The sequence below is a fragment of the Loxodonta africana genome, chromosome X (genome assembly GCF_030014295.1).
Source record: "Loxodonta africana isolate mLoxAfr1 chromosome X, mLoxAfr1.hap2, whole genome shotgun sequence".
In the NCBI taxonomy this organism is placed as follows: domain Eukaryota; kingdom Metazoa; phylum Chordata; class Mammalia; order Proboscidea; family Elephantidae; genus Loxodonta; species Loxodonta africana.
Genome location: NC_087369.1, coordinates 18,151,552 through 18,176,865, shown reverse-complemented (window position 1 = coordinate 18,176,865; position 25,314 = coordinate 18,151,552). Strand labels below are relative to the sequence as shown.

Here is a 25,314-nt window from a genome sequence, read left to right as displayed (position 1 = left end):
TTGAGCCTCCAGTCTTTTTTTTTTTTTTTAATAATTTTTAATGTGCCTTAAGTGAAAGTTTACAAATCATGTCAGTTTCTCATACAAAAACTTATATACATCCTGATTTACACTCCTAATTGCTCTCCCCCCAATGAGACAGCACACTCCCTCCCTCCACTCTCTCTTCTCTTGTCCACTCGGCCAGCTTCTGGCCCCCTTTGCCCTCTCATCTCCCCTCCAGATAGGAGATGCCAACATAGTTTCATGTGTCTACTTGATCCAAGCAGCTCATTCTTCATCAGTATTATTTTCCATCCCATAGTCCAGTCCAATCCCGGTCTGAAGAGTTGGCTTTGGGAATGGTTCCTGTCTTGGGCTCACAGAAGGTCTGGGCACTATGACTTCTGGGGTCCTTCTAGTCCCAGTCTGACCATTAAGTCTGGTCTTTTTATGAGAATTTGGGGTCTGCATCCCACTGCTCTCCTGCTCCCTCAGAGGTTCTCTGTTGTGTTTCCTGTCAGGGCAGTCATCGGTTGTGGCCGGGCACCATCTAGTTCTTCTGGTCTCAGGCTAATGTAGTCTCTGGTTTATGTGGTCCTTTCTGTTTCTTGGGCTCATAATTACCTTGTGTCCTTGGTGTTCTTCATTCTTCCTTTGAGCCTCCAGTCTTTTGATCCTTCTCTTTTCTTTTTTCCCCATCTCTTAGCTCCTTGCTGGGTTCAGTTCCTTTCCTCTACACACTAGACCCCTATTCCATTACTACAATCTCACTCTTTTAGCACCCTCAACTCCCTCCCCGTCTTGTCCTTCTTCTGTACCCAACCAGCAATCTCTGCTTTTATCATAAGTATCTATATTTTTTTATCTATATTTATCTATATATATATATTTGGAAACCCTGGTGGTGTAGTGGTTAAGTGCTACAGCTGCTAACCAAAAGATCAGTAGTTCAAATCTACCAGGCGCTCCTTGGAAACTCTATGTGGTAGTTCTACTCTGTCTTACAGGGTCCCTATGAGTTGGAATCAACTCAACGGCAATGGGTTTGGTTTTTTGGTTTTATTCTATATATCTTGCAAAATTATAGCTGAACATCACTACACAATTATGGTTCTTAAACTTCACTAGGTCTTCAGTGAAGTCCCTGAGTGGAACAAATGGTTAAGTGCTCAACTACTAATCAAAAGGTTGGTGACTGAAACCTACCCAGAGGTAGGTTCTGGTGATCTGCTTCTGAAAGGTCATAGCTTCTGAAAGGTCATAGCCTTGAAAACCCTATGAAGTGTAGTCCTACTCTGCAACACATGGGATCATCATGAGTCAGAATTGACTTGATGGCAACTGGTTTGAATTTTTTTTTTTTAGTGACACTTGACTAACTTGTCCCTCTAGTGTCTCAGACTGGTTATTCAAAACTTTTACCACTTTCTTAAACCTTCCATTTCACTTCAAAACCTTCTATTTTCTGTAGATAGCCCTGGCTATACGATAGAGAAAACAGAAGTCCTCTTTCTGGGCCAAACTCTTTCAGCTTCCCATCCCTATACGCACACATTTTCTGTATTCTCACCTTTCCTTACCTCTTTCCCTCCAATCTCAAAGGAAGAGACATTTCTCCTCTGGCTGAAAGCTAATTCTATCCATCTGCACTCTATATCTCTTCCCTGGGACTCTAATCTTCTCTCCTGTATCTTTAACTTCTCCCTCCTTCCCTTCAACCCATAAACATACTTAAAATTTACTTACCTATCATTTTTCTGGAAACCCTGGTGGCGTAGTGGTTAAATGCAACGGCTGTTAACTGGAAGGCTGGCAGTTCGAATCCACCAGGCACTCTTTGGAAACCCCATGGGGCAGTTCTACTCTGTCCTATAGGGTCTCTTTGAGTCGGGTTTTTGGTTTTTATCATTTTTCCACTGCTTCTTTCCATTTCAGGCTTTGCAAAAGGCTGTCTTGACTTACCATCTCAATTTTCCTTACTCTTCGATCCATGAGCGATATGGTTTCCGACCCCACTGCACTGCTGAAAAAGAGTTCCCGTGAAGACGCTGGTTGCTCTCCCTAAATTGGAAGTGTACTTTTCAGTCTTTACTTCCCTGTGTTCTCTGAGGCACCTGGCAGACAGCTCAGGAGCACCTGGCTTTCTGAAAAAAAAAAACGATCCTCTCCTGCTTCTTTCCCTTCTTGTTTGCAACCGCTTCTGCTCCTATTGCATTTGCTAGTTCTCCTTCTAGGTAGGGCTTAGCTCTGAGGAGAGAAGGGCAACACCTTTCTTTGAGATAGCTGGGAAGCAAGTACAGATAAAGAACAATTCAGATCAGTGGCCTTACTGGCAGACATTTTTTAAACAAATTCCCTTTTTACATATCATTGGTGATTTCCAGTCCTCTTTCTCTTTCTCTACACTGTTTCCTTACATAAGTTCAACACTGGTGGCTTTCACTACCTATATCTCTAGGTCCTTTTCCTGATCCCTAAACCCATACGCCCAGAAGTCTAGTAAGACCTCTTACCCTGCTGGCTCCTAGATCCCTTAGTTAGGCCCATAGCTGAAGGAGTTCTCCTCCTTGGTTCAATCTGATTTGTTCCTCTGGTACTCCCTGATTTGGTAAAGATAGCACTGTGCATCTGTGCCTCCTCCTCATCTTCTACTTGGACCACTCCAAAGAAAACCAGACCCTTAAAAAAAAAGACCCTTAGGCCCCTGAATATAGTTCCTAGAATATGCACTTTGTTTTCCTAAGGTAGGAGGGGGTTAGCACTAACAGCAAGACTTTGCAAGGAGAGACCCCTTTTAAAGGCAGTAACTTAGGGTCTTTGAAACCAAATGCCCTTATTTGTAAGCCGCTGGGTGGCATAAGGGTTCAAGTCCACCCAGACACCTCCGAAGAAAGGCCTGGCGGTCTACTTCTGAAAAGTCACAGCCATTGAAAACTCTGTGGAGCACAGTTCTACTCTGACACGCATGGGGTCACTCTGTGATTGCAACGGTTTCTGTTTTTGGTCCCTACTTGTAAAAGGAGGTAACAATGCAAATGAGAAAGCCTGTTTAAGGGAGCTGTTACCTAGCAAATGCTCAGACACTGTTAGAGTCTTTCTCCTGGTGCTTTGTAAGCTCTTCCTTTCTCCTTAATAACCTCTGGTGTCCTTTCTCAACACCAGCCAACCACCAAATCCTCTTAAGTTACTCTGAAGCTCTGATTGTTCTCTGACTTCTCCCCCCGCCCTCCAGCAACTTCTCCTTCTATGAAACTTCACTGATTCCAGTCCTTTTGTAGCTCTCCCGCCAGACGGCGAGCCCCTCAAAGGCAGAATTCCGTTTTCTTTCGCCCTCTCCTGAGCGCTCCTGCAGTTTCTGGCGCATAGTCAGGGATCAGCAAACGTTTGTGACAGAGCGCAGCTCTTCACAATAGTGAGAGCTGGACGGGAGGACCCAGGCTGGGGGCTTGGCCGCAGAAGGGGCCGGGGCTCGCCGGGGACCGTGAAGTTAACCGCGCGTCGGGAGTGCCAGTGCCAAGTGAGCTGCGGCTGGGGGAGCGGGTCGGGAAGAGCGAGGCCTGGGGCCGCGGGCGCCCCGGGCGGTGGGCGGGGGCTGGCGGTGCCGGAGGAGGCACTTTTAGCGCTTGGTGTTGGCCGTTGCCCAGACTCGGGTGTCAGCCCCAGGCTCCCCGGCCAGAATCAGCCGGGCGGGCTGCAGGGCACAAGGGGAGAGGCCCGCGTGGGCGGCGGGAGGACCGGTGGGGACTCCGGACACCCCTAGCGGCGGCCGCCTTCATCGCCCGGTCCCACAGGTGAGTGCCAGGCAGGCCGCGGGGCGGAGCCTGCCGTCGCCACCGGCCACCCAGCCCGGCGCCGCCACCACCGCGCAGGTAACTTCCCGCCCGGGTCTCCCCCGCGCCTCCGGGACCCCCAGAGCCTCCGCGCCCGTGCCCCTCGGCCGGCCCTGTGCCCCCAGCCCCGGCGCGCCGTGGCGCCTTTGTCCCCCGCCCCGATGGCGGCGGCGCTTGCCCCTGCGCAGAGTCCGCGCTCGGCCCAGAGCCGGCGTGTCCCGGGAGTGGGCCGGCGCAGGGAGCCGGGGCACCGCCCTGCCCGCGCCCGTCGGAGCCCGCCCGTGGGCGTCCGGCGCCGGGCGTTGCCCAACTCCCTCTCCGCGCCGCGGCGCCCCGATCCCTCCCTTCCTCCCCGCACTCGGGGCCTGAGCGCCCCGGGACCACGCTCGCGGAAGTGGGGCCCCGCGCCGAGGGCCATCCCCTTCCCCCAGCCGGGCGCACTTGCAGCAACAACCCTGGCTTTCCCCCTTAATAGCTGGCTGTGGAGCACGGCGCTGAACTGCGCTAGTGCCACCAAATAGCTTTTTTTGGCATCTTTTTTTTTTAAAACCGATGTTTAATTTATATACAGTAAAATGCACCAGTTTTAAGTGTGCAGATCAGTGAGACTTGACAAATTATACAGCCGTTACAATCACTCCCCGAAAGGAGACATAGAATGTTTCCATCACCCACTTTCCTTCGCGCCCCTTTCCAGTCAATCCCCGCCCACAGTTCTGATTTCTGTCATAGCTTACTTAGTTTTGCCTGTTCTAGAACTTAATAAAAATGGGATCATTCAGTAGATACTCTTTTCTGTTTGACTAAAAGTAATTTTTAAGTGGCCATCACTGAGAAGGAGTCTTCTGGTGTTTGGTGTGTGCTCTGGGTCTGCGAAGCCCAATATGGTAGCACCGCCACGTGCGGCCACTGAGCGCTGGAAACGTGGCTTGTCTGCGCTGAGATGTGCTATGAGCATACGCAGCTAATTTCGGAAGACTTAGTACAGAAAAAGAATGTTAAATATCTCATAAATGAAATTTTATGTTGAATACTCGTTAAAATGATAATATTTGGAATGTACTGGGTTAAGTAATAACATTAAAATTCACTTCAGCTGTTTTCAATTTTTCATGTGGCTACTAGAAGATTTAAAATGAGACACGTGGCTCACATATTTTTGTTGGACAGCGCAGCGCTACGCTCCTATTTTAGAAACATTTGGCTCTGCTTCCTGTTATTACAGTAAATGAAAAAGTTGAATCTTCACAAGGGAAGCTATTCCCATCGCAAGGAAGTGATCTAAAACAGAGCCTGACTTCTGCAGGTTTTAAACTTTGTTTCACTTACTTGTTTACTTAAAAGAGGTAGAAAGGACTAGCTATAGCTGGGCGATAAGTTACATTTTCAAGGACTTTCTAAAATATCGCAAGTGCTTAAAAAGGCACCCTGTGTGTGTGAAAAACAGAAAACTAGTAATTGCCTACAACCCAAATGCCTAAATATATTAAAAATGAACATTTTGGTGTACTTTTGACCAGTCATAATTAAACTTAGTTGAGATAATATTGTGTTCAATTTTATATCATGCTTTTTTCACGTAGCATAGGTTTTAGAATAAGGTAAAATTAGAGAAACAGTTATTTTCCCTTTAATCCCGTGGGAAATGTGAAATCTGAGAAGACAGAGATGTTGTCTTTTTTGTTTACTCCTATAGCCCCAGGAACTGGGAACAAGTCAAGCACTAATAAAATAAAAACAACAAACCCATTGCCATCCAATTGATTTTGACTCGTGGTGACCCCATTTGTTACAGAGTAAAACTGCTCCACAGGGGTTTCTTGGTTGTAATCTTTATGGAGGAAACCCTGGTGGTGCAGTGGTTAAGTTCTACAGCTGCTAACCAATAAAGGTCAGCAGTTCGAATCCACCAGGTGCTCCCTGGAAACTCTATAGGGCAGTTCTACTCTGTTCTATAGAGTCTCTGTGAGTCGGAATCGACTCGACGGCAACATGGCTTTTTTTGCGTGTATTTTAATCTTTATGGAAACAAATTTACAGGCCTTTCTTCCATGGTTCCACTGAGTGGGTTCGAACCACCAACTTTTGGTTAGTAGCTGAGAGCAAACCGTTTGCACGACCTAGGGACCTTCAAGCACTAAAAAAAAAAAAAGCACTAATAAAAAAAAACCCGTTGCTGTCGAGTCAATTCTGATTCATAGCAGCCCTGTAGGACAGGGTAGAACTGCCCTGTAGAGTTTCCGAGGAGTGCCTGGTGGATTCGAACTGCTGACCTTTTGGTTAGCAGCCGTAGCACTTAACCACTACACCACCAGGGTTTCCTCAAGCACTAAGAGATGTTCGATAAACACTTGAGAGCTGATCAAATAAGTGAGTAGGTGGCGCTGAGAAATGGTAACAGCTACCTTTATTTATCCCTTATGCATGCTTTGTAAATCCCCAAATAAGTCTCTGAGGTAAGTACTATTATTACCACTATGTCACTAGGGTTTCCATGTGCTTGATAAAAACCTGTTGCCATTGAATCGATTCCGACTCATAGTGACCCTACAGGACAGAGTAGAACTGCCCCATAGAGTTTCCAAGGAGCTCCTGGTGGCTGCAAACCGCCATGCTTTGGTTAGCAGCCGTAGCACTTAACCACTAGAAAATGAAGGTTTAGAAAAGCTGAAGAATTTGCCCAGGGTCATACCTAGGAATAGTGATGTTAGTAGCTAATTTTTATTAAGGCTTTGCTGTATACCACCCTCTATACCATGGGTTAATATTTTCTGTAAAGGGCCAGATAGTAAACAAGGCCTTGCTGGCCAGATGTTCTCTGTTGCAGCTATTTTGCTGTTGTAGCGTGTAAATAGCCATACGGACTTGAAGGGTGTGGCTGTGTGCTAATAAAACCTGATTTATGGATACTGAATTGGAATTCCATATGCCAGGAAATAGTATTTACATATGCACATATACGTGTGTGTATATATATGTATTCAGTCACTTAAAAATGTAAAAAAATTCTTAGCTTGGGGACCGTACAAAAACATATAGTGAGCCCGATGTGGCCTGTTTGCTGACCCCGGATCCACATCTCAGCTCACTGAATCCTCATAACCACATGTGAGATTGGTATTTTTATTCCATTTGACAGATAAAGAAACCAGCTTAGAGAGGATAAGTAACTTGCCCAGGTAGAGCTTATACAGATCTCTCTGTCTTCGGAGCCCGAACCTTTTAAACATTGTATTGTGCCTCCAAATCCCAGAGAAATGTGGTTTCTCATGATGGCATTTTGTTGCATGACAACCTTGCAGCAAGTGGAAAATTAGGGCGAAACAGCCAACCACTTTGCTTTCAGAAAGGATTTCCTTCTACCTATCAACAAAAATTAAAAGCCTAGAAGAGATTGTCTCAAAAGTTTCAAGTATTTCGTTTAGAGAGAAAAAATGGCACGTGCTTTAGAAATTCTGGTTTAATGACTTCTCTGTTATACTGGCTTGAGAAAATGGTGCGCTTCCTTGACTTTGAACTTTCTTGCCTTTCAGATTATATCAGGGTGCTGGCACCCAGCCACTCCTCTGCCAATGAAGTACATCCTGGTTACTGGTGGGGTCATCTCAGGCATTGGGAAAGGGATCATTGCTAGCAGCATTGGGACAATTCTAAAGTCGTGTGGACTCCGAGTTACTGCCATCAAAATCGACCCCTATATTAACATCGATGCCGGCACTTTTTCACCATATGAACACGGTATGAAAGAGAGTCACTTTTACCCCCTTATAAAATACTAGGTTAAATTGTTGTTCTTTTTTGCATCTTGGGTAATTCCTTTAGGATAGAGTTCCTGAAGGATTACCCTATATGTTATAAACATGTGAATGTTCTTATGGTCATTGATCACATTGCTGATGACCGTCCAAATTAGTCAAATTTTTTGGAAAACTGTGTGAGAGTGTAATCTTTGTTGTACCTTTTGAGTGTGGATTATCTTTAAAAACATTCTTTCTATTGTGGTAAAAATATATATAACAAAACATTTGTCATTTAAACATTTTTTCTGTGTTCAATTCAGTGACATTGATTATGATCACATTGTACAGCCATCACCACTATCCATTTCCAAGTTTTTCTGTCACCCTTAACGGAAGCCCTTCCCTCTGCCCCTGATAACCACTACTGAACTTTGCCTATTCTAAACATTTGTCTTTTCTAGATATTTCATGTAAGTGGGATCATACAATATTAGTCCTTTGGTGACTGATTTTATTTCATTGAGCATGTTTTCAGGGTCCATCCATATTGTAGCATGTGTTAGGACTTCATTCCTCTTTATGGCTGAGCAGTATGCCATTATATGTATGTGCCACACTTTGTTTATTCATTTGTCTGTCGATGGACATTTAGGTTGTTTCCACCTTTTGACTATTGTGAACAGTGTTGCAATGAACATTGGTGTACAGCTGTTTATGTTCCTGCTTTCACTTCTTTGGGGATATGTACCATTCTACATTCCCACCAGCAATGAATGAAGGTTCTAATTTCTCAACAGCCACGCGAACACCTGTTATTTTCCAGTTTTTTTTGTTTATCACAGCCATCGTAGTAGGATGAAGTGGTTTTTCATTGTGGTTTTGATTTGCATTTCCCTAATGACTAATGACATTGACCGTTTTTTCCTATACTTGTTGGCCATTTGTATATCCTTTTTGGTGAGATGGCTTTTCAAGTAGTTTGCCCATTTTCTTAAATTGGTTTCTCTTTTTGTTGTTGAGTTTTAGAAGCTCTTTATATATTCTAGATATTAAATCCTTATCTGCTGTATGGTTCCCCTAAATTTTCTCCCATTCTGTAGGCTGTCTCTTCACTTTGTTTTTACTAAAGTCCTTTGACGCACAAAAGTTTCTCATTTAGATGAAGTTCAATTTATTTTATCTTTTGTTGCTCTTGCTTTCGGTGTCATACTAAGAATTCGTTTTTGAAAATTAGGTCCCAAAGCATCCCCCCTATGTTTTCTTCTAAGAGTTTCATGGTTTAAATTCGTACATTTAGGTCCTTGATCCATTTTGAATTAGTTTTTGTATGTGGTGTGAGGCACAGGCCCAGCTTCATTCTTCTGCATGTAGAAATCCAGTTGTCCTGGCAACATTTATTAAAGAGACTATTCTTTCTTTATGGAATGGACTTAGCACTCTTGTCGAAAATCAGTTGACCATAACCCAAGACCATAGATGTATGGATTTATTTCTGGACGCTCAATTCTATCCCATTGGTCTATATGTCTGTCATTATACCACTATCAGGCTGTCTTGATTACTATAGCTTAGGGTGGCAAGACTTCGTCTTCCGTATTTTGGACACGTTATCAGGAGGAACCAGTCTCTGGAGAAGGACATTATACTTGGTAAAATAAAGGGTCAGCGCAAAAGAGGAAGCCCCTCATTGAAATGAATTGACACAGTAGTTGCAACGATGGGCTCAAACATAGCAATGATTGTGAGGATGGCTCAGGACTGGGTAGTGTTTCATTCTGCTGTACGAAGGGTTGCTATGGGTCAGAACCAAGTAGACGGCGCCTAACAACAAGAGCAACAACAACGACAGCTTTATGGTATGTTTTGAAGTCAGGACGTGTGAGTTCTCCCACTTTGTTCTTCTGGGTTATCTTTTATTTTATTATAAAGGTAATATATTTCTCATTGTTAAGAGCAAATTCAGACAATACAGAGTGACGTGAGGAAAGCAAAAATCATCCGTTTTACACTGTCTGGAATAACTATTATTCATGCTGATATTTTAATGTATATACTAATTATTGTTTAAAAATGGCACTAGCCCTTACATACTGTTTTTTTAAAAACTTTTTACATACAAGCAGGAAAGTACATAAATCATAAGTATATAGCTCAGTGGGTTTTCACTACGTGAACATACTGTGTAACCAGCCCCCAGATGAAGAAACAGAGCTTTACATGCATCCCAGAAGTCCCCCTGGTGTCCCTTCTGGTCTCCCTAACCACAGACCCCGAGGGTAACCACTGTCCTGTCTTCTAGCATCATAGATTAACTGTGCTTGGTTTTGAACTTTAAATGAATGGAATCTTATAGTTACACTGTTTTGTAATCTAATTTTTAAAAATAATGATATGCTGTGGGCTTATTTATGTATTTTATACGTTTAAGGACTGTACAGAACCTGTATAACACTAGCAAGTAATTTCCAATTTATTGATATTATAAACAACACTGTGACAGAAAGCTTTAAGATTTATTTTTTTAAACGTAAATTCCTAGGTGCAGAATTTCTGAGTTGGGGAACATGTATATTTTTAAGGCTTTTGATATGTAACACGTAATGCCAAAGGTTTTTAGCTGCATGATCCCTTATCTACAACTCTGAAATCCAAACCATTTTGAAAACTGAAAAATTTTTTATAAGTTTGTGGCTATTTATAGTTTTTTTTTTCTCACAAGGTCTGAAAATTGAGAATTCTTTATATATTCATGGCTATTTGTCATTTTTATTCCACCTGGAGATATGTATATATTTTTATTGTACTTTAAATGAAGGTTTACAGAACAAATTAGTTTCTCATCAGTTACTACACACATTGTTGTATGACACTGGTTAATGACATGTCAACACTCTCCCCTCTCAACCCTGGGCTCCCTATCACCAACTGTCCTGTTCCCTCCTACCTTCCAGTCCCTGCCCCAGGGCTGGTGGACCCCTTTAGTCTCTCTGATAAGGATTGTGGGTCTGTACCAATTTCTATCCTCATTAACGGTGCATAAGAAGGCCCATTAAAAAAATATGTATCAATATTCCTGTACTCATTGTTATTCTTTATGAGGGCGTTTGTTTTTACTTGTTATTATCTATTTATTTTTTAATAGACTGTGTTTCTTATAGCCGTTTTAGAGGTACAGAAAGATTGTGCAGAATGCTCAGAGAGTTTCCATATCCCCTCTCCCCCTGCACACAATTTCTCCTATTATTAACATCTTGTATTCCCTGTGGTACATTTGTTAAAATTGCTAAACCAGCAGCGATACATTATTAACTAAAGTCCATAGTCTACATTGTTGTTGTTAGGTGCAGTCCAGTTGATTTTCATAGTGACCCCATGTGACAGAGTAGAACTGCCCTGTAGGGTTTTCTAGGCTGTAATCTTTACAGGAGCAGATCACCAGGTCTTTCTCACCTGTTTTTCTTCCGAAGTAACTTTACGATCATTGTCATGTTAAAAAAAAAAAAAAAAACTGTTGGATTTTTATTTTAATTATATGAAGTCTAAATAATTGCTTTTTGAAGACTTGATATCTACAGTTTATCCTTCTATTCTAGGAACTTAATGCATATATACTTTCAAAGTTTGGAAATTAAAAATTCTGAGATTCTTTGCCATGTACTTAGAGTACTGCCAAATAAATTTGGCCTGAATTAACTTAAGAAATTGCAGCGGCTGCTTCCAGAAAAAAAAAGTGTCAGAAGTTAAGATGAGCAAGGTAAAAAGACCTTTGTATGGATCAGAAATTCCTGATTAACATGAAAAAGTAGAATTTGAACTGGAAATGGAATTTGAAAAATACAAAAATATTGTACTTTTGTCAATTTGCTTTTCTGTCCTTAAGGTTCAAGATATCCCAGATCATGCTTATATATGTTATAAAAAATAAAACCAAACCAGTTGCTGTCAGGTTGGTTCTGACTCATGGCGACCCCATATGTGCAGAATAGAACTGCACCATAGGGTTTTCAAGGCTGTGACCTTTCCGAAGCAGATCACCAAGCCTGTCATCCCAGGTAACCCCGGGTGGGTTCCATATTCGTTATACCTATTGAAAAACCAAACGCATTGCCATGGAGTAGATGCCGACTCCTAGTGACCCTACAGGACAGAGTAGAACTGCCCCATAGGGTTTCCAAGGCTGTAATCTTTATGGAAGCAGACTGCTACATCTTTCTGGTAGGTTTGAACCACAGACCTTTCGGTTAGCAGTGGAGCTCTTAACCACTGTGTCACCAGGGCTCCTATCCAAAAACCAAACCCACTGCCGTCGAGTCGATCCCAACTCATAGCGACCCTATAGGACAGAGTACAACCGCTCCGTAGAGTTTCCAAGGAGCACCTGGCAGATTCGAACTGCCGACCCTTCGGTTAGCAGCCATAGCACTTAACCACTACACCACCAGGGTTTCCAGGGCTCCTATATACATTATAAAAGAGATGTAAATGAGGACTTACAAGGAGTTTTAGAACATATGACTCCCCATCAATGCCCTCAAGTGGTTGGTTTAATAGAGATTCAGAAACTTTCCCAATGGTTAACGTGGATGCTCCTGGTACAGCTAAGTCTACAACTATATCCCTTTTTACAGTCCAGTTGTGTAGATTCCTCATTGCACACACTGACTTTTTTTTAAAATAATTTTTATTGTGCTTTAAGTGAAAGTTTACAAATCAAGTCAGTCTGTCACACATAAGCCTATATACACCTTACTATATACTCCCATTTACTCTCCCCCTAATGAGTCAGCCCACTCCTTCCTTCCAGTTTCTCCTTTCATGACCGTTTTGCCAGTTTCTAACCCCCTCTACCCTCCCATCTCCCCTCCAGACAGGAGATGCAAACACAGTCTCAAGCGTCCACCTGATACAAGTAGCTCACTCTTCATCAGCATCTCTCTCCAGCCCATTGTCCAGTCCCTTCCATGTCTGATGAGTTGTCTTCGGGAATGGTTCCTGTCCTGTGCCAACAGAAGGTTTGGGGACCATGACCGCCGGGATTCTTCTAGTCTCAGTCAGGCCATTAAGTCTGGTCTTTTTATGAGAATTTAGGGTCTGCATCCCACTGTTCTCCTGCTCCCTCAGGGGTTCTCTGTTGACACACTGACTTTTTTGTCTCATTTGTACAAAGTTGCTCCGTGGGCTGGCTGTAGCCCTGCTTTTTCATCTACTGTCTGTTCAGTTGTTTCTTCAACCAAGATGGGAATCAATTAAAACTTTCTTATACCAATTTCTGAGTTCAGGATACTGATGTTTTGAAGTAAATCACTGTTTTAAAGCCTTTTTTTTTTCATGTGGTATATAATGAGTTTGGGAAAGCCAAATCCTGAAGACAGAATTTCAGTAAGCATTTAAAAGATACCATCATAGGATACCAGAATGTTTTCAGTGTATTTTCATGGATAGAATTGCTAGAGTTCTCCATCGAAATAAGGAGGTGGTGATAGAATATGCATTATAAATATGTCTTTTACCAGCTCTTTAAGGAACCCTGATGGTGCAATGGTTAAGTGCTTGTCTGCTAACTGAAAGGCTGGTGGTTCAAATCCACCAGCTGCTCTACTGGAGAAAAGACGTGTTGATCTGCTCCCATAAAGATTTCAGCCTAGGAAACCCTATGGGGCAGTTCTATGCTGTCTTATATAGGGCTGCTATGAGTCGGAATCAATTTGATGATACCCAACAACAACAACGAGCTCTTCAATAAAATGTGCCCATCTTTGAACAATAAGCTATTAAAAGCTAATTTTTACATTGCCTTAAAAATTTTTTTTACTGTAGTAAATATATATATGTAGCACAAAATTTGCCATTTTAACCATTTTAGAGTGTACAGTTCAGTGGCATTAATTACAGTTACCATGTTGTGCAGCTCTTACCACTATCCACGTCTGAAACTTTTTCATTGCCCCAAACAGAAACGCAGTGCCTCTTAAGCAATAATTTCCCGTCCTCCCCTTCTCCCAGCCCCTGGTAACCTCTCATTTTACACTGCCTTTTTTTTTTTTTTATTCTAGGTGAAGTGTTTGTCTTAAATGATGGCGGAGAAGTTGACTTAGACCTGGGAAATTATGAAAGGTTCTTGGATATTAATCTTTATAGAGACAACAACATCACGACTGGGAAGATATATCATCATGTGATCAATAAAGAGAGGCGTGGCGATTACCTGGGGAAAACAGTACAAGGTATTCCATTCCGCGTAATGCTCTAGGGGCCAAGTACTCACACCCTGCCCAAAACAGATGGGAAAATGACCTAATCCCTGCGCTTCAAAGTTCTAATACTTCTTAAGCCACTGCGTTCTTTTCCTTTTCCTCAAAAATGTCAGGCTCCTCTGCGGTCCTGATTATATTTTCATCCGGGTCTTTTCTCTCGTTTCCTAATGTCTTTTTTTCCCCCTTGTCCATAGATCTGTCCTTTTTTGGTCACTGTTGTTTTTTAGCTTTTATTTTAGAATACCCATGGAGAAATTTTTTTTTTTTAATTTTTACCTGTTTGGGGTGCAAGTTGTTGTTTTACTTTTTGCCTGCCTTTTGTTCAATATCTCCTTTCTTTTCCTCGTTTTTGCATCTTTGCCTAAGTGGTTATTAATCCTCTGTCAAGGACTGCGTTGGGGAGGGAGAGGCAGGCAGCGCAGCGTCGTTGGCTGATTCGTGTTACTTTTCCCCAACCCTTTCTCTTTTGTTGTTAGCTGCCATTGAGTTGGTCCCTGACTCATGGTGACCCCACGCACAATGTGATTGGACCATAGCGATCCAAAGGGTTTTCATTGGCTAATTTTTGGAAGTAGCTTGCCTGGCCTTTCTTCCTAGTCTGTCTTAGTCTGGAAGCTCCACTGAAACTAGCAACATGCAAACCTCCACTGACAGACAGGGGGTGGCCATGTATGATGTGCATTGGCCAGGAATCAAACCCAGGTCTCCTGCATTGCCCCCTTATCCTTTCCCTGGGTGGTATGATTTTCTTTTGTCTTAGAAGAAATCCTCCTGGCACCTGCTAAAGTCTTGTATTCATATGTTTCTATATGATGGGGTTGTTGTTAGGTGTCGTCGAGTCGGCTCTGACTCATGGCGACCCTACATATAACAGAACGAGACATTGCCTCGTCGTGTGCCATCCTCACAATAGTAGGTTGGTGGAGTGAAAGTGATAATTTCCCCATGCCCTTTAAATCACTTTTGAGTTGGAACCAGCTGAGAAGTAGACATAGGGGTCAGACAGAGATTAGAAGATCAGCTATGTCACAGTTGAGACTTGGACAGAGTGGCTGAGATCTGCCATTAACTGTGCTTTCTAATAGTTTCCCCCTAAGTCTTGGGAAAACCCAGTGGAGGGAGAGTTGCTGCCTCACACCTGCCACATCCCAACGTAGGGGAGAGGGTAAGCCCCCAGACCTGGACCCTGACCCCTGGCCCTGGGCTTCCCAGGTGGAGGCCAGCCCAGCAGACCCCACTCTCTTGGAAAGAGGCTAGGCCAGGCCATTCCAAATTCACTTGAGGGAGATGACTTTCTTCTGCCTTCAGGGAGTGGCAGGCGCAAGGTGGAGCCAGTGGCAGATACCCTTTCACCTCAGTTTCCCCAGTGCTGGCATTTCTACTTCATGTGTCATTAGGAGCTCTGTTCCAAGTCCCTGTGGGCCTGTGGGGATGCCACTTTTTGGTCTTTTCAGAAGCCTGGGACCTGTTCATCACCCAGGGGCTCCTGACCTGCACGTGAGGCCTTGGCTGTGCCCTGCCGAGTCGACCCTTCCCCAACTCAGCGGGGTTACCCCCAGATATTCTCCCCCTTGGTAGAGCTCAGCACTCAGGGAGCTCTGCCTAGGGTCTGCAGGGCCCTCTGCATGCGTCTTCCTCATGGAGTCCAGCATTCAGCACACTCGGTGGCCCTCTTATAGGTTCTAGTTGGCATTATAGGTGTTTTCTAGTTTCATTGAAGATGGTATTTCTTTCTGTGTCTTGTTCTCTGTGATGGTTGGTTTCAAGAGAAGAGGGAGGAGCTACTTTAATGGCATAACATTTAAGTGCCTTAACCTGTATTGCATAAGTGCATGTGTATTTCAGTGAGGGAAGACAACCACAGGGAGCCTAGAGCTTGCCCAGCTCCCTAGCTGGCTTTCAGGTTACGTGGGAGGTCTAGAGACCTTCTCTATATCCCTTTCTCATGAGCAGGAACTAAGTGTATCTGTTACTATTGCTTCTTTCTGCAGTGGTCCCTCACATTACTGATGCCGTCCAGGAGTGGGTGATGAACCAAGCCATGGTGCCTGTGGACGGGACTAAGCAGGAGCCCCAGATCTGCGTCATTGAGGCAAGCATGGCACTTTTCTTTATCAGCTTGTGTCTGATCTCCGTTCATCCGACAGGTCTGCCTTGATGGCCTCTTGTGTGCCAGGCACTGTGCTAGGAGCAGGGTGACAGCAGGGAGCAAGGATGATGGTCCCTGCCCATGGTCACAAGTCAGCGGGCAACACTGGCATTAAGCATGCAAGTTTCATGTTGTTATTATTAAAAGATTCCAGAAAAGAATTTGTCCACATGGCTTCAGGGGACATCTAAGTCAATTGGCATAATAAAATCTATTAAGATAACATTCTGCATCCCACTTTGGAGAGTGGTGTCTGGAGTCTTAAACGCAAGCAAGCGGCCATCTAAAATGCATCGATGGGTCTCAGCCCACCTGGATCAAAGGGGAATGAAGAACACCAAGGACACAAGGTAACTACGAGCCCAAGAGACAGAAAGGGCCACATAAACAGGAGACTACATCAGCCTGAGACCAGAAGAACTAGATGGTGCCCGGTCACAACCGATGGCTGCCCTGACAGGGAGCACAACAGAGAACCCCTGAGGGAGCAGGAGAACAGTGGAATGCAGACCCCAAATTCTCATAAAAAGACCAGACTTAATGGTCTGACTGAGACTAGAGGAATCTCGGTGGTCATGGTCCCCAGACCTTCTGTTAGCCCAAAACAGGAAGCTTTCTCAAAGCCAACTCTTCGGACTGGGATCGGACTGGACTATGGGATGGAAAATGATACTGGTGAAGAATGAGCTTCTTGGATGGAGTAGACAGAGGAGACTATGTTGGCATCTCCTGTCTGGAGAGGAAATGAGAGGGCAGAGGGGGCCAGAAGCTGGCCGAATGAATGCAAGGAGACAGAGTGGAGGGAAGGAGTGTGCTGTCTCATTAGGGGGAGGGCAATTAGGAGTGTATAGCAAGGTGTATATAAATTTTTGTATGAGAGACTGACATGATTTGTAAACTTTGACTTAAAGCACAATAAAAATTAATTAAAAAAAAAAAAGAATGGGTCCATGGCCCAAAAGTCATGACGAATTTCCTAAACCTGAAAATATAATTTTTCCAGAAATTTTTTTTGTTCTCTTAGTTTTTATAGGTAAAAGAATAGCCTTTGTCTAAGACTGTTAACCTTTATCACGAGAAAAGTTCCAAATGGTCATGTGTATGAGTATTTTTACCTTTTGTTCCTGATTCTGTCCTTGAGTTGACTTGCCCAGCTTAACAAAGGTTAACTCAGCACATAATATGTACTAGCCACAATGATAGCTGCTAGGGATAGGAGGACAAACATGCTCTCGAGGAGCTGATCGTCTAGATTGTTAATTTCATGGAAACAAACTGTGACAAGTAGTCACCAGCAAAACCCCTTCTTCTCCATAGAACCCTGATGTTTGTATTTGCTTATTGTATACTAATCAGGGATCCTTTGGATTAGTTCTAAGTTGTATTCAACAGCTGTGTTTGTCCATGTTTTAAGCTTTTGAAGAAGGACCACCAAAGCAGATTTTTTGTTTTAAGTATATAAAAGCTGTTGACCAAAGTGTTTTATGTGGGTGAGACCGCCACTTAGCCTGGTGGAACTGACAGGCTTTATTCATTAGTATAGATCTTTTAAGCAGGAACTTGGAAAATTTAAGCCTGGCTTAAAACGAAAACAAAGACAAAAAACAATCAGTTGCTGTTGAGTTAATTCTGACTCATGATGAGCCCGTGTGTGTCACAGTAGACCTGTGCTCCACAGGGTTTTCAACGACTGATTTCTCAGAAGTAGATCACCAGGCCTTTCTTCTGAGGTATGTCTGGGTAGACTTGGGTTATCAACCTTTCAGTTAGCAGCCGAGCGCATTAACCGTTGGCACTACCCAGGAATCCTGTCTTAGGAGCTAAGAGATGATCCCCAGAAATCCCTCAACCAGCTTCTCTTCATGTCTCAACAGCCGGGATTGGGTCAGACACCCATTTCTGAAGTAAGTCCAGGCAAGGAGCATGAATTTCCACGACAGGCTTAGATGCATAATCTGGGGAGGCACAGGTGGGGGGTAGCCAGACAAGATGTCCATGTTGGAGAGCTATTTTTGCCATCCAAAGACTCCAGGCCTGGCTTAAAAGACTATAAACTCTCTTTTTTTTAATTGCGTACAGGACTCCTTTCCTTAAAGGCAAACTGATTTTGCATAGCTCGTAATTTGCTGCTGCTTCAATTTCAATTTCAGGTTTAGTTAGACCTTTCTTAAAATGTTCTTATGGGTAATAGTTCTCTTGTTGTGTGGGGGAAAGAACTAACTTAGGACTGTTCTCCTAATAATACTGAAATATCCTGAGCACAGTGATCAGAATGGTGAGCCAGAAACATTCCAGCAGAGAAGCTGTAATGGAAACTTCCAAATTTGCGGGGAGGGTGCAGTACCACAGACAGCCATGCGAGGGCAGAAGCCAATAATATTTAAAGATTTTGCCTCCTCTGATGCACTGTTAACTCCCAGGGTACCACCATCAGAAAAGAGATGTTGCCCATACAGTTCAGTTTAAGTGCAGTCCTCCTTTTTCCTTAAAAAAGATGTATTTTTTCCATTACATTCTTGGTGGATTGTGGTTAGTGAGCCCTTACACTTCTCCCCCCAGATTCCTGATTGCATGTGATAGTTTTGTGATTCTTGGATTTTCATAATTAAGCTCGTCATTCTCTTACGAAACGATCATGTATTTCTACCTGTTCCATACCTGGTAACCTTAATTGTAGCTGTTTTGTAAAGAATAATTTCTTCCGCAGCAATGTAGCCGAGACTGATTAGTTTGGTTCCGTTGTAATGATCGTAACAGGTACTAGAACCCTGTCACCTGGGGCTTATTATTGAATTTCCAGATTTTTCTCTCCTGTCTTGATCATTAACCTAAACCCCCAGTGCTGCGGGTAGGGCACTGGGCTTGGGCTGGAGCATTTCTGCCTTCGTGGGGCTCGCTGCCTAGTGGGGTAGATAGACAGGAAACAAGGACACACAACAGAATGGGGTTGAGGCTGCTTTATGTGGTGGTCAGGGCGAGGCTCTCTGCGAGAGAGACACTGGAAGACAGAGGAGACAGATGTATATGAAGAAGAAGGGTAGGAGAGCTTAAGGGGTGGAAAGGAGGAGTGTGACTTATCTGAGGAACAGAAAGGCCAGTGAGGCTGAAGCACGGAGAGCAGGGGTAATGAGGCACAAGATAAGATTAGGGACTTGTGCAAGGGCCAGGTATGTAGGGCCTTTTGTTGGCTGTGGAAGGGAGTTTAGATTTTGAGTGAAGCAGTGAGCCAGTGAGGGGTAGAAGCATGGGAGAGACATATTCTGAGTCTTGGAAGGTCACTTTGCTGGTATATGACAAATGGTTTGATTGTAGGGCAGGAGGGAGTGGAAGCTGGGAGACCATTTAGACCAGGGGTCAGCACACCTTTTCTGGAAAGGGCCAGGTAGGAAATATTTTTAGTTTTGTCACAGCTACTCTACTCTGCCATCATAGCATGAATCCAGCCATAAACAATATGTAAATGAGTGGGCATGGCTGTGTGCCAGTAAAACTTTATTTACAAAAACAGGTGGTGGGTTTGTTTGATGTCCGCTGGTTTTAAATGATTGGAATAATTCCTGCAGAAGATGATGTTGGCTTGGGTGTCTAGGCTGGTAGCAGTAGAGACAGAGAGCAGTGGAGGGGTTTGCAAGAGTTTGGGACTGAGTTGGGAGAGGAAAAGGGGGGAATCGAGGATGATTTCTGGACTTCTGGCTGGAATCTGTTAGTGGGAGGAAATGAGGAAGCACCTAGAAAAACAGGCCCTGGGCTCAGGGGAGCCAAGAGTTCAGTTTGGAACATGTTAAGTTTGAGTAACTGTTGAGCCATCCAAGATGTCAGTGACAATTTGGCTCCAGAGTTCAGCAGAGCTGGGAAGAGGGCAAGGTTACAAGTAGATTTCAGACTGAATAGGTAGCTGAAGCCGGAGGAGATGATGAATTCTGTGAGTGGACTTGACGTAACTTCTTCCTCCTCAACATCTGGATCATTCCACTTAGTGCCGAAGTTTTACTTTTGATTATTGTTCGTAGTTATTGTTGTTGCTAGGTGCCATTGAGACGGTTCCTACTCATAGCGACCTTGTGTACAACAGAATGAATTACTGCCCGGTCCTGTGCCATCCTCATAATCAGTGCTGTGTTTGAACCCATTGTTGCAGCCACTGTGTCAGTGAGGGTCTTCCTCTTTTTCGCTGACCCTCTACTTTACCAAGTGTGATGTCCTCCTCCAGGGACTGATCCTTCCTAATAATGTGTCCAAAGTACGTGAGATGAAGCCTCGCCATCCTTGCTTTTAAACAGCATTCTGGCTGTACTTCTTCCAGGACAGAGTTAGTCATTCTTCTGGCAGTCCATGGTATATTCAATATTCTTTGCCAACACCGTAATTCAAAGGCATCAATTTTCCTTCGGTCTTCCTTATTCATTGTCCAGCCTTTGCATGCATCTGAGGTGATTGAAAATACCATGGCTTGGGTCAGGTACACCTTAGTCCTCAGAGTGACATCTTTGCTTTTTAACACTTTAGAGAGGTCTTTTGCAGCTGATTTGCCCAATGCAATGCGTCATTTGATTTCTTGACTGCTGCTTCTATGGGTGTCGATTTTGGAAAATGAAATCCTTGACAAATTCAATATTTTCTCGGTTTATCATCATTTTGCTTATTGTTCATTAGCTCTGTCTTATTTTCCTCGTCAAATTCATACTATCTTAATTAAACTCTTCCCAGCACCTGATTTATAGTATTGAGCATGTAGTAGATGTTCAAATGCTGGAGAATTAATTAAAAAATCCATGTGACAGCCTGTAAGTATTTATATGTGGTGGGGCTAAATGGGCTAAGGTGAATATTAGCCTAGTCTAAAGTAAAATGCCTAAGTAACTTTACTGGAAGCACTTTGTAACTTAACATTTATCAAAGGATTACACTGTCAGGAGTATTCATGGGGCTTTTGGTAGTATTTTTTTTCTGAAAGCTAGCGTGTTTTAATCATAGTGATTTGATTCAAGCAATGCCAATATTGCAGGGAGGTTGTTCAAATACATGTGTGTGTATGCGTGTGTGTGTCTGTGTGTAGAGAGCAAGAGAATGTTCACTATTCTATGCCCCGTGGGACCAGATGGCTCTCATTTTTCCTGTGTTGTTAGCAGATTTGGGTTTTACCTTCCAGTTGTACTGACTGGTAGAAATTAACTTCTCTTGCTCCTTTGTGACCTATATTCTGGATCTGTCTATCTGCTTATGAATTCCCTTCTCTTTCCTTAAAACCTTCTTTGACCTCACTTTCTTCACCCTTCTTGGTCCTTTGTTTAATCTCTTACCTGTTTACTTGGCTATGTTATATTCCATCCCTTTCCTCTTATTTTACTTTCTAGTCTCCATTTTCTCTTCCCATTATTTCGTCTCCTTTTTTTTTTTTTAGATTTTCAACAGCTTTTTATATACCATAAATTTCATCCTTTTTAAGTGTCCAATTCAATGATTTTCAGTCTATTTATAAACTGTGGTTCTTTTGCAACCATCAAACTTTAGTTGTTATGCTCAGGTTTATCAAGAGTTTTTCTTATTAGTCTGTGTACCTTGGAAGATGTTATCATTCATGTCTTTTTTTTTCCCCCATTTCCAGCTGGGTGGCACCATCGGAGATATTGAAGGAATGCCATATGTGGAAGCTTTCAGACAATTCCAGTTTAAAGCCAAGAAAGAGAATTTCTGTAATATCCACGTTAGCCTTGTCCCACAGGTAGGCTTTCCAGATACGTATATGGATAGCAACTTCTATCAGTTTTCCTAGGATATTCTATTTAATTCACATTTTAAATTAATAAAGGAAGCCAGTAATTATCCAGAAGAGCTAGATGTCCAATGTCCTGATAGTGACCCAAGTCTAACATGTCTTTTCAGCCCAGCGCTACCGGAGAACAAAAAACCAAACCCACGCAAAACAGTGTCCGTGCACTGCGAGGCCTAGGGCTCTCTCCAGATCTGGTAGGTTAAGGAGAGTGGGTAAGTTTGTCCCTAACGTCTCTTGTAGTAATCCTCTATAGGACCTCCATTTCTTAGTCTATAATATCATGTAAGTCTTTTCTAGCTCTAAAATGGTTCCTATGACATTGAGCTTTTTTTTTTTTTTTTAATCTGGGAGCCAGATTATATTGGCCATTTGTTCTTCTCCAGGCCTTCATTTCTTTGGCCACATTAACAGCTGGGCAAGTGCATTGTCCTTTAGTGTGAGGGTGGGACCTCGGAGATTTTCCTATAACCTCTAGGATGGGATATCACTGCTTGCATTTTTTTAGTCTAAACAACGATGTGTCATTATAGCAGGTAATCCAATGACCACCAGTAGCCTACATTAGGGGTTGGCAAACCAGGGCCTGCAGGCTGGCTGCCTGTTTTTTTTTTTTTCTATTATGGTAGAATGTATATAACAAAACAGAAAGAAAGAAAGCAGTGCCATTTCAACCATTTCAGCCATTTTTATATGTACAGTTTGGTGTCGTTAATTATGTTCACCATATTGTGCAACATCGCTGCTATTTGTTTACAAATTTTTTCATCACCCTTAACAGAATGGCCTCCTGTTTCTGTAAATAAAGTTTTATTGGAACACAGCCATGCCCCTTTGTTTACGTTTTGCCTGTGGCTGCTTTCTCTCTTTAATAGTACAATTGAGTAGTCAGGACAGAGACCGCAGGGTTGCCAACACTTAAGATATTTACTGTCTGGCCCTCTACAGAACAAGTTTGACAACCCCTGGTCTAGCTTTCTTATTGTACTTAAAGAAGCAGCATTTATGAGCTTTGACTCTGCTCACTAGAGACGTCTTGACATTTCAAGTTCTTACTGGTAGATTTGTGTTGACTTTGATTATACTTGCTGATATAGTGCAAAGACCAATTTCTTAAAGTCCAGAGAAAGGCAAGAACATACTTGGCCAAGTCTCTCATAGTTAAAAGAAATTAGCATCCTCCTGCATAACTATGAGTTAGAATTGACTCGAGGGCAATGGGTATGGTTTTTTGCAAACAAACAAATGGCGGTGTGAACAGCCTGGTTCCTGCTTGCTGACCTGTGCATGTCTTCCTTTGACAGATTATCTGCAGAAGTTCAACACCCATAGAAATGGCTGTGAAGGAAAAGATTTCTATGTTTTGCCATGTGAAACCTGAACAGGTTAGTGCTGTTCTCCAGATCTTATTGTTTTGTGAGCACTTCCGCTGATGCCGCCATTTTGTACCTCTTAAATTATGGTGTTACTCTCATCAGCGTTTATGAAAGCTTTGGGGGCCCACAAGCAACCATGACTCCCTTTGCACTTAAGTGAATCATCTTGAGACTCCTGATTCCTTAGATAGAATGCATGTTTCTTTGCATAGTCGTTGCCTAAGTTATAGGTACAAAACCAGAGTGGGCTCTTTAACTCACAATCAAACCTCTAGAGAGAGAACCATGTGAAACTTCTTTATCAGCTGTTTATCCTGTCTTTCCTGGACACTTAGTGCTTTCACTGCAATTTCTCGTTTGTACCTGTTATAGCTGAAGTCACTGTAAACAACACATGTACCCTGACATTCCCACTGTCATTTCTGATTACATCAGTGTCCTCTGTTCAATTCATTGCAGCAGAAACTGTACCATGATGTGATTTCAGGTCATCTCTGCAAGACTTTCTGCCTGGGTAGTCTGAGAGTCATCTTTTCTTTTTTTCCCTCCTTCTCTTATCTCTGTGGAAACTCTGGTGGCATAGTGGTTAAGTGCTATGGCTACTAACCAAAAGGTCGGCAGTTCTTATCCACCAGGCACTCCTTGGAAACTATCGGGCAGTTCTACTCTGTCCTGTAGGGTTGCTATGAGTTGGAATGGACTCAACAGCAATGGGTTTTGATTTTTCTTCTCTTTGTCTCTTGTTGGCGATAACGCTCGGGTGCAAGGTATTGGAGTTGACTATAGTTTAAAAAGGGGTTTATGGGTGGTGCTCAGGGAAAGGCTAAGGTTTGGCTGAAAGCTTTTCTTTTCCTCAGATTAGATCTGGGTGTTCTGAAGCCTAAAAACCATCTAATTGGGTTTCTATTTCTCAGGAGACTGTCTGATGAAGAGCCTCCTGCTTTAAGCTTCAGAGTCAATATATAAGTCTGAGCTACTTTAAAAAATGTGATGGCAGGTTTCAGGGGGATCATAGGCATTTGTATGTTGGCAAGTCATTTTGTTTTTGTTCAGGTTCTTTTGTATTCTTCCTTTTGGTAAATAGTACCTTGTGTAAGTATTTTTTTAGGTTTCCAAAGTTCATTTTGTTTTACAAGGATGGGAAAGTTCCCAATTCATTCTTTCTTAAATAATATTTTATTGTGTTTTCAGTGAGTTTACACAGCAATTTAGGTTCACATTTGGCAATTTCTACACAAATTGTTCAGTGACATTCGTTACATTCTTCACAATGTATCAACATTCTCTTTAATTGCATTCTGGTTGTTCCATTTACAGTACTCTAGTTTACCTGCCCCCTTATCGTCTCATTTTTGCTTTAGAGTAATTGTTGACCTTTTGGTCTCATATAAATGGTTTTTTCACGGAGAACCATACTCATGGGTAATATCCTTTATTTTGTGTGCCAATCCATTATTTCGCTAAAAGGTGACCTCGGAGGATAGTTTTGGTTCAAGGTTTAAAGAATATCGCAGGGAGTCCACTAGTCTCAACTGGTTCAGTAAGTCTGAATTTTTTAAGAATTTGAGTTCTGTTCCACATTTTTGTCCGGTTTTATCAGGGTCCATCTACTTCTTCTCATCTCGGGGTAGATGAAAAAAAAAAAAAAAAAAAAACTAGTGCCATCGAGGTTGTGGCTTTTATAGGCTGTCAGCTCTGTAGACTAGTTTCTTCTCTGAGTCTTTGGTTTCCTTCTTTCTCTTTTGCTCCTAAAGAGTAGAGACCAATACTTGGTGTATGTATTACACAAATATAACCTGGTTCTGAACTAGGAGGATAAAACTTTTGAGTTGGTTTGCTGAAAACTCTTGAGTACACAAGTTTTAGTCTAAACGTCTAGACTCTGTAGTTTCTATTTCATATAAGAATGCTCAGTCCTATCAGTCCTTAGACTACTTTTTTTAAAAATGATTTTTTTGGTGAAAATTTACACAGCAAATTAGGTTCCTATTTAGTAATATCTATACATTTTATTCATAAACCCTGGTGGTGTAGTGGTTAAGTGCTACGGCTGCTAACCAAAAGGTCAGCAGTTAAAATTCACAGGCCCTCCTTGGAAACTCCACGGGGCACTTCTACTCCATCCTGTAGGGTTACTATGAGTTGGAATCGACTCAACGGCAACAGGTTTGGTGTTTTTCTTTTTTAATACATATTGTTCAGTGACATTGGTT

The 25,314-nt window shown here is 42.7% G+C and overlaps 1 protein-coding gene across 3 annotated transcripts in view; it reads left to right on the top strand.

The window, feature by feature from the left end:
- Positions 1-3,058: 3,058 nt before the first annotated feature.
- Positions 3,059-25,314, top strand: part of CTPS2 (CTP synthase 2) — a 111,762-nt gene continuing 89,506 nt past the window's right edge. Inside the window, exons 1-7 of one of the 3 annotated variants that reach the window (XM_010595764.3) lie at positions 3,059-3,499; positions 7,346-7,550; positions 13,606-13,776; positions 15,798-15,898; positions 21,561-21,677; positions 21,839-21,922; positions 23,030-23,110. In XM_010595764.3, coding sequence (XP_010594066.1) covers positions 7,385-7,550; positions 13,606-13,776; positions 15,798-15,898; positions 21,561-21,677; positions 21,839-21,922; positions 23,030-23,110 — 720 coding nt within the window. In that variant the 5' untranslated portion in view covers positions 3,059-3,499; positions 7,346-7,384. Of the gene's footprint in view, positions 3,500-3,663; positions 3,852-7,345; positions 7,551-13,605; positions 13,777-15,797; positions 15,899-21,560; positions 21,678-21,838; positions 21,923-23,029; positions 23,111-25,314 lie in introns of those variants that run through there. The other 2 variants (XM_064278043.1, XM_023555189.2) reach the window with 2 other exon arrangements.